The sequence below is a fragment of the Gadus chalcogrammus genome, chromosome 14, assembly GCF_026213295.1.
Source record: "Gadus chalcogrammus isolate NIFS_2021 chromosome 14, NIFS_Gcha_1.0, whole genome shotgun sequence".
Classification (NCBI taxonomy): Eukaryota; Metazoa; Chordata; class Actinopteri; order Gadiformes; family Gadidae; genus Gadus; species Gadus chalcogrammus.
The window spans coordinates 20,184,571-20,193,989 of NC_079425.1; the positions used below are offsets into that span (position 1 = coordinate 20,184,571).

General features: G+C 39.0%; 1 protein-coding gene across 1 annotated transcript; it reads left to right on the forward strand.

Annotated features, from left to right (window-relative positions):
* The first annotated feature begins 222 nt into the window (after positions 1–222).
* LOC130403018 (cytosolic phospholipase A2 gamma-like) lies at positions 223–6,988 on the forward strand. Its single transcript, XM_056607116.1, has 17 exons — positions 223–350; positions 491–531; positions 687–786; positions 865–1,007; positions 1,530–1,728; positions 1,826–1,931; positions 3,387–3,527; positions 3,606–3,671; positions 3,763–3,897; positions 4,010–4,228; positions 4,330–4,380; positions 4,791–4,919; positions 5,097–5,243; positions 5,349–5,450; positions 5,579–5,733; positions 6,250–6,415; positions 6,503–6,988. Exons 2-17 carry the CDS (start codon positions 518–520, stop codon positions 6,658–6,660), a joined length of 2,031 nt encoding a protein of 676 aa, XP_056463091.1. The 5' UTR covers positions 223–350; positions 491–517; the 3' UTR covers positions 6,661–6,988.
* The last annotated feature ends 2,431 nt before the right edge of the window (positions 6,989–9,419 follow it).

Below are 9,419 nucleotides of genomic sequence, written 5' to 3' on the forward strand. Positions count from 1 at the left end.
GTGATCATTTATGTTTCAGACTAGAATCGCCGATACAACCTTTAAGCTTATCTTTGTTGTCACCTGGGTGTAGGCGTGTCTTCTTTACCATTCCGCCCATGCCAATACAGACTGAGATTTACCTCGTTAAATCCGACCCTGTAGGCGTGGCTTCTTCCCCATTCCGCCTATACCAATATAAACAGAATTTTTACCTTTATTCGACAGATGCTTTATGAACCACATCCATAGTGAACATCAGTTTACCTTGTATCTCTTGATAAAGCACCTTTATTCACTTTACCACACTTCAAGTTATACCTAGCCCCGGAACCACAAACAACTCAGCGGGCCGTGTTTTCTCAGTCAAGGTAAACAACAACATTAATTCCTTAAATTTTTTTCTTATTTATTTAAACTTTCAGTGGGCTTTTTGATCAATGGTTATAATCAAGCAGTGGCACTAAGAAAAGAGAGCAACTTCTTTAATTCTTCATCTATCTCTTTTTAGTAAACCTTCTGCAAAGCAGGTCTCCAGATGGCACAAGTCAGGTTGATAAACATTTATAATACCAATGTATTAAAGTATGCAATTGTTAGCCTTGTTTTTCTTTTATTGAGTTACATGGCTTATAATTTTAGACTATTGAATCCATTTCATGTCTGTAGGATTAATAAAGTATTATCTTGCATATGATCTAAAACAGGATCCAGCATTCGCTCAGTGATGGGGAAAAAAACTACCTTTCTGTTAGAAAGCCTTGTGTTCAGAAATGTCTGGTGAAGAACAACATTCCTTGTACTTTGGTGAGTGTGGTGCAGAACTGACATAAGTCTTTACTGTCTTGTGTGTAGTAACTCAGTGAGCCTGCTTTGTCCATGTAGAGTAAGGTACCCAACATCGCTATACTTGGCTCTGGAGGGGGAGAGCGAGCCATGGTTGGACTGCTGGGCTCCCTGTCCCAGATGGGTGAGCAGGGGCTTCTGGACGCTGCCCTCTACATGAGTGGTGTCTCTGGATCAACATGGTAGGCCAGGCCACCCGATACTATGGAAAACAAGGAGTTCTTATTTTTTCTACTAACAGCAACAGCAATAAAAAATGGGGAGAGACATGAGGTTCTGCTGGGAAGATGGACAAGGGAGGTGTGGGGAATGAAGTGATTGCAGATGGGAGCAGGTTTTGTATATCAAGGGAAGAGTTATGACCTCTGGTGGAGAATGGCAACTCAAGGACAGAGCCAGACTGTGACATTTCTGAGTAATGTACTTAAACATGCTGTCGGTAAGCTTTTAATTATTATATTATTTTGGTAACTTGTCAGCTATAGTTAAATTCTTTGTGATTATATCTGTTCTAGTTAACTGCGCCTGCCTCTGTATGAGTCAGTTTCCATTTTGAGACTACTGCCGGCTCACTTGTGACCAATGAGGGCATCTCTTCCCTTGCTCCCTTCATGTTCTTCTCTGCTTTCTCTATTTTAAACTCTTGTCTCTGACCTACAACAGCTTTAAATGTGCTTTCATTAAGGTATTCTGCTTAATTACAGGTGCATGGCTTCTCTTTATGAAAAGCCTAATTGGTCATCAGACATGGAGCACATAAAGGTTATTGCGGAAAGACTTGGGCACGGCAGTGTCAGCCTAAAGGACAGAGTTTTGCATCTGATCGGATATTATCGAGCAAATGCAAATTTCTCACTGACAGATGTCTGGTCTGCACTGGTAGTGCCTGCGATTGTCAAGAAAGTAGGAAAACAATAATCAAAATATAATTCTAATGTATATTTCTATAGCATACTTCCATCTTGGGAAATTATTTATTTGGATCCATATTCCTCCTCAGATAGACAAATCGACCCTCTCAAACTACAAAACGTGCCATGACAAAGATCCATATCCCATCTATACAGTCATCAACCAGGACTGCAAATACGAACATTTGCTACGCGGTAATTATCAAATATCAGTGTGGTCAATACATTTCTATTTGGCAGTTGGTTTTGGAAATTTCCAGTAATGGAATTGAGACTATCACAAGGTTTCCAAATATCCAATACCAATACCCAATTATCAGTGTGGTTGCTACTGCAAGCACATCTACTGTTCTTCTTAAGTTTTCTTTATTCCGTTTGCATTTTGCGTTTTTTGGGCAGTTAAAAGCTCTTGCATACTTTTAGCTACAGAAACCCTTCAACTATCAAAACGTCCAGCTCTTTAACGACGTGATGGCCATCTCTATTTTACACATACACACGCGTGCGCCCAAATGAATGCGGGCGCACGTGTGTTTATGTGTAAAATAATTAATGAATGCAGGCGCGCTTGTGTGCGTCCATCTGTATAAACACACGCAAACTAAACATTAACCGCATAATACAGTCCATGGCAATTTATATTAACAGGGGGACACATGCATATTAGGAACACAAGTCGATAACCATAATGCATACAATACTGGTAAGAAACAATGTTTGTTAATGTATTGCGTATATATCATTAAATATAATCACAGTTACCGCAAATCATATGTGTGTTAAGTTTTCTTTGTAGAAATTTATTTGAGGACTAAGTATTTCTGAAGTTGTAGAAGAAAAAGCAATCCATGTGTGAATTAGGCCATATTGTTTGGCCATAAACAGCCATTTGATGTTTGAAATTATTTGGTCATGCATCTGTCTCATCGGAGACTGCAAACGCACTGTCAAAATATCAACTCCTCCAATTCAAATGCGCTCATGGCTCTAAAAGGGGATGGGAGCTGGCACTCTCATTGGTTTATTGCACGTTACGCCCAAACCACACCTACGGGTAATTAGGCTACTTCAGACCAACCCTTTTAGATTTGCGCCGGGCGCAAGAGTCATTTATCCGCCGGTAAAATAGCAACATCGCCACAGAACCACCCCCAAAGCTACTTGCGTTTTGCGCTTCTAACTTGCGTTTCAGACTTTTAAAACAGGGCCCTAAGTGTCAGAGACGGAGCCTTCCACCTTCTCTGACATTTCAACTATTTCAGACATCGTAACTAGGTCAATATTCAAAGTTAACCTTCATTCAAAACATTTAACAAATCAAAACACTTGTATCTTCAATAATCAGTAAAACAAATTTCAATAACCTTTATACTTTTTTCAGAATCACAGTTTTAGTTCCATATCGGCTTCGTTTTCAGTTGGTCTCATTGATTTACGGAGGGCGTGCAGGCAGTGTTGCCTGATGCACACTCGCAGTTCGTTAGGATGAAACGCATTCTTATTTTCATCTGTAATTCTGCATGTATTTGATCAATTCATCAAGTTAATTAAGCTTTAGAGCAGTGACATCACTGTTTGATAAAAAGTGGCGAGCACTTTATTCATTAAACATCATAGTTGACTTGGTTCTTAACGTGTTTGACTGTACAGAAACCTTCTTTGAGCTAACCCCCCATGAGGCCGGGTACACTCTAGCTGGAGCCTTTGTGGAAACCTCCAATTTTGGAAGTATCTTCAACGAGGGCGTTCTGACAAAGCCAAAACCTGAGATGGACATGACATATCTTCAAGGTATGTGAAGAGAACAACTACAAACTGCCGTTGCTACCTTCAACTTTATTGTTATTTTAACAATCTGCCTTTTCTTAGGTCTTTGTGGAAGTGCTCCTGCTGACAAGGAGGTCATTCTGAAGATATTGAAGGAATGGCTTGAAGGTATGCCAAAGTATATCACACTTTGTATCACAATAGCAAACATGCTGTTTGTAACATGTTATCAGTATGTACTAACACATGTTGTCTTTAGGTGGGGAAAACATGAAGGCATTAAAGGACCACAAGGGTGTTCAGCTTCTTTCTACTGTGGTAGACCTTCAGCTCTGCCAGTACACTGGCTGTGACCCTGCTCCTCTGCTTAAGACCGCAAATGAACTGCTACTAGGTGACACTTAAATACAAATCAATACAATCTTTTTCTCTATCGTTTTGCTGATATTGGTCAAATATTGTTGTTCATTGTAATTGTTGATTTCACTGTTTCCTATTGTGTACAGGAAAGATGGGTTTGGATGGCTCTATGCTGCAATTGAACTTCGATGGGAAGAACAGCGCAGAACAAAACGAACAGATTCACAGAGTCACTTCAGCTGCCAGCAAGTTATTTTTTGAATGGAACAAGGATTTGGTCAACCTTGAGGTTAGAGAGGAATTGGGTGTTTTTGTGAAGACCCATGATAAAGTAACTGAAAAGTCACCCGATAAACTAGTTGGAGGTAATCTATCCATCCATCCATCCCTCCATCTATTCATCCATCCATCCATCCATCCATCCATCAATTCATTAATTCATTAATTTTCTATATATGTGGTGCAGGTGGCAGCAAGGTTGATGAACTTTTGAAGAAGTTTATCGACAGGGTCAAAAGTAAGTGTTACTTATTTTCTAAGATTTCCCATCTATTAAAGCAATAATTTGTTTATTATTTATTTATCAGGGGCCATGCACAACACCAGAATTAGCTTCAAGCTAGTCTTCCTCTGTGGTCCCTGGGTAGCGATACAATAATATAACATACAAATACAATATGTCACGATGTACAAGCCCTACAGGCATTTAGAACTGGTTTAAGATGTGGAGTCTGATTTCCGTGTAGTATGAGTTCTTTGTATTGATTTGATGTAGTAAAATGAGTCACCTCTCACTGACTCTGGTATTTCTTGGTTCTTTCTCTGTGCGAGACTAGACGCCTTTTTAATGGAGGAGGGGCAAGATCATTATATATATAATATAATAATGTTATCATAAATACAATGTTGATGTTTACGTTTCTTTAGAAGAGGCAGTGGCGTTGCAGAGCCATGCTGGGCCGAGGTTAATGCTCCAGGTGTTAGAACTGTACTACGGCATCCACAGAGGAGAGGACTGGACTCATTTGGTGGTTGAGTTGAATACCCTTCTCAAAGGTACCATCTGCCAGGGACTTCAACTTAGAACTTACTCATATTTCTAGTCTTACAATCTTGAACCTAGATCTTGAGATCAATCCAAGTCATTTATATTATCTTTAGCAATCCAAGCAAATGCATGATGAAACTATTGGTTGCATTATTACAATTCTCATTATTTTATAAATGCTGTAGGGAAGAAGACAGTGAGCGGTAGTGATTTGATGATCAACGAAGATGAGTGGCTCGAAGCAGATCTAAAGTCCAGGAAGAAATTGGCACATGGACTCTCATTGGACATTTGCAAATCGTTCTGGAGTTGGTTTCCAGACTTGAAGAATGGTACAAATCTACTGTTTGCAGTATTTTTTAGTTGTATTCCTCATTGAAACAAATCCATTGAATTGCAGTGAAACATTTCAATATTCTATTGCTTTGTTTTCAAAGCGATCTGGGATTACATCGTCAAGAAAATATTGCAATTTTTCGAAGGGTTGCTGAAGTATTGGATTTGGGGAACCAATTACAATTACCTCCACAGAATGAACGGTAGGCCTTCAGGGTTTATGATGTGTTCTCTGAAATCAATGCAGCAAACTGTATTTTCATTCAAGGTTGACAAAATATATTTCATGCATTTTAGACATGGACTAACATATTTCCTGTTTTGACTTAAGCTCCACATATTGACAAAATGCTTCTGCAGAGTGAAACCACTCACTTTGAGGATGCCGGTTTGCTAGTCAACTCTCCCTACATGAGTGCACTGAGAGCTGAGCGAGAAATAGATCTGATCATCTCCTTTGACTTCAGTGCAGGAAATCCAATGGAGGTAAGAAGTCCACACCTGAAAAACATTCAAATCCCTGGCAGAAAATGGTTGGAGGTGATGGAGAAGATAAAACAAACTTGCTTGCTTAAACTCCCCACATGCAAAAAGGTGTTACTCTGTGATTGCAACGTTTTGTAATATATCATCTGTGAAAATATTAAGAACCATCGGTTTTTTACCCGCTCAATGCAAGTAAATCAAACAGAGTGATACACATTTTAGGCAATTCCCTTTTCATGTATTTGACGGTGAGGAAGTGAAATAATGGTTGAACATTCAACCTCTCCATGTAAAGATCAGATCAGTTGGTAACAAATATTGTGCTTGTAAGGTTGCAACCTACTGCATTTATTATGTTTTCTGTAGAAATATTAAAGCAGAAATTCAAGAAGAAATATTTACATATTAGTTTAATGATGTAATGCATCCATATCGAAATCTTTGTTTCTTACAGATGAAATGGCTTGCTCTTATGATAAGCTGCATTTATTAATTTTATACCTTTTAATTTCACAGACTTTGACTGAAACAGCTGAAGAGTGTAAGGATTTGGACATCTCCTTCCCAAAGATCCAGTACACAACAAGTGACGTGAGCTCCCCGAAGGGTTTCTATGTGTTCAAGGGGCCGAAGAAAGCCCCCACTGTAATCCACATTCCCTTATTCAACGTTGACAACTGTGGTAGGTCATAATAAAGTAAACAGAATCTAAACATATTGAACCAAGTGTGTTCAATTCACTGAGTCAAATGTTGTCTGATGTGTTCAGGGAGCAAGTTGGAGGATTACATAAAGAAGTATGGCACATTCCAGGGTGCTTACAGCCCAGAGATGATTGAGGATCTGATAAAGAAGGCCGGTGAAAATGTCTTAAACAACAAGGAGACCCTGTTGGGGGTGATCAAGGACATTATCGAGCAGAAGTGATCCACTTCTGCTTGAAAAAAGCTCCAATGCTTTTATTGTTTACTCTTATTACTTAAATTGTTTTTCTGGAAATTGAAATGTGTTGAAATACAATATGCGTTAATCCTTGTAATCAAGATATCTATTTGGTAACGAATTGTAAACATAACCTGCAGTACATAATATGAACGAAATAAGAGAGATAATGTGATTTCATTTTCTGTGATCGGCTATTTTATCTTCAGTGCTTAAAATGCTTTTTCATATCTATCACCAATAAAGACAAGCTCCAACATTGATCACTAGAATTGAATTGCATCATATTATTTGATCTGATTCTTTGATCTGACTATTTGATCGTTGCTCTAATAAACGCAATTCCACCAAAACATCCTGCATCTGTGGAGGAGGTCGATGATATTAAACAATCACTCGACTGTTCGAAAACAGCATCATGCGCTTGGTGGAGGAAGTTGAAGAACTAAGGCTACACAACTCAGAGAAGGACAAGCGGATAATTTGCTGGAGAACAGGGTGGGTGATTTGGAACAGTATACCAGTATATGAACAACAGCATTGTCACTGTACTGGAGACCAAACCCTGCACATATGCGTTGGCATTAACAACGCTGAACGGAGGGGAGACGAGCGAGCAGGACGCGACATATGTCGACCCAAGGTCGACATATGTTTATTATTATTATATGTGGAGCAACAGGTGACGGCGTTCCTCCACGCAAAGGGGATTGAGTTGGACCCTGTTAACATTGAGGCCTACCACCGGCTCCCATGGAGAAACAAGAAGGATTAACCAGTCATAATAATTTGGTTTGCCAACAGGAAACACAAAGCTGAACTGCTGAAACAGGGAAGACGACTGAAGGGCTCAGATGTGTATTTGAATGAAAACCCGAATGGCCCGATTCCTGAGAAAGCAGAAAAAAATTCAATCAATAATATAATATTGACCTTTTGATTCCAATAAAACATAAAATGACGGAACAATTCATCAATACTATGTACAGTACGGGTTCATATCCTACAATAACAAGACCTATTAGAATAACTTCTCATTCAACAACAGTAATAGACAATATATGTGTGTATATATATATATATATACAGCAAGCGTACTGCTATACGGTGACATCAGTGAACATTTGCCGTTTTTTATTGTTTATCACTGTAATTATAGGAAACCTAAGAACACCATGAAGTCATTTTAAACACAAAATACTAACCCGAATAAAACATAAATGCATTAAAGAATGACTTACTGAAACTGAATTGGAGGGTAGTATATGAGGTAGAAGATACTGACAAAGCATAAAATGGATTTCTTAATGTTTTTAAATCACTTTATGACAAAAACTGTCCGGTGAAACCATAGTGATGGACAAAAACAGAAAACTAGTCCGTGGATCACTAAGAGTTTAAAAAATGCCTGCAAAAAGAAAGATACACTGTCTAGAAAATGACAGTGTATCGAATTATATCACACACACACACACACACACATGCAGAACACACACACACATACGCACACACATGCAGAACACACACACAGATACACACACACACATACGCACATACAGATGCAGAACATACGCACGTACAGATACAGAACATACACACATACTTATACACACATATTCATACACACACACACACACAAATGACATTCATACAAATACATTCGTATCGCACATGCTCTATCTCTCATATTGTTGTTTTTCCCTTGTATTCTCTTCTTGTTTGCCCTCAGAAGATAACCTTTTCACAAGCAAAGTCTCTGTGATGCTATTTTGTAACTCAAGGTTGATGATATGTCATCTTTCTTTCACAGGAAAAGGAGCTAGCATGACACCATTTACACTACTGAGGTTTCACTCTAAATTGAATTAATAGTTCTCTTCTCAACCGTTTACTTAGAACTGATTCTAGTTCAACCTTCTTCTTGTACGTCTTAGCACTTTAAAATCAAAAAGCAAATTGTGTAAGTAATGTAATTCTGTTGGAAGAGATAAGCATAGACCGTAGAGAGAGAGAGAGAGAGAGAGAGAGAGAGAGAGAGAGAGAGAGAGAGAGAGAGAGAGAGAGAGAGAGAGAGAGAGACATGCACACAAATGTACACAGAAAATACCCCCTAACAAAACACTAAAGAAGGAAAACACAAGTGCAGCCTCTCACAAGAATAAATGGCCTATTAAAAGCAAGGGCGTCTTCTCATTGCCTCCCCTTCCTCCATTGAATGTTATTTCCTCACAGTATAAAGTCTATTGTTAATTATATCGCGTTAGTAAGGAACTGTGCCATACAAACAAGTACATGCAGCCTATTTGACTGCAAAGATGCATTGTTTGAAAAATTGCCATTTCACAACCAGCTAAATCTGCTCCTCTCTAAAAGTAACGTGGAATGTTTCTAACCAGGCAGGTGAATGACAAGCCCTAAAATCCAGCCCTACAGTTGGTCAGTCAAAGAGGCTAAAAGTTAACTGAAATTATTGCCGTGCTCTAACTTCTTTACCCCTTACGATGGACAACAATGGTTGACGTTCCCTCATCCGCACAGGGAGCAGAGTGGTCAATCTTGCACCAATCGTATCTCCGCCTCAAATCCTGTAATCGTCCTGTGTGGGTTACTTCAGCCCAACCCCAGAGGAAATGCATTATGGGAAATCCGAAAGGATCTGATACACAATGGTCATGGGTTCAGCCAAGAGTATATTTTAACTCCTTCTCCCGCTCCCTCATTCGTTTCTATTCCCTTTTCTCCTC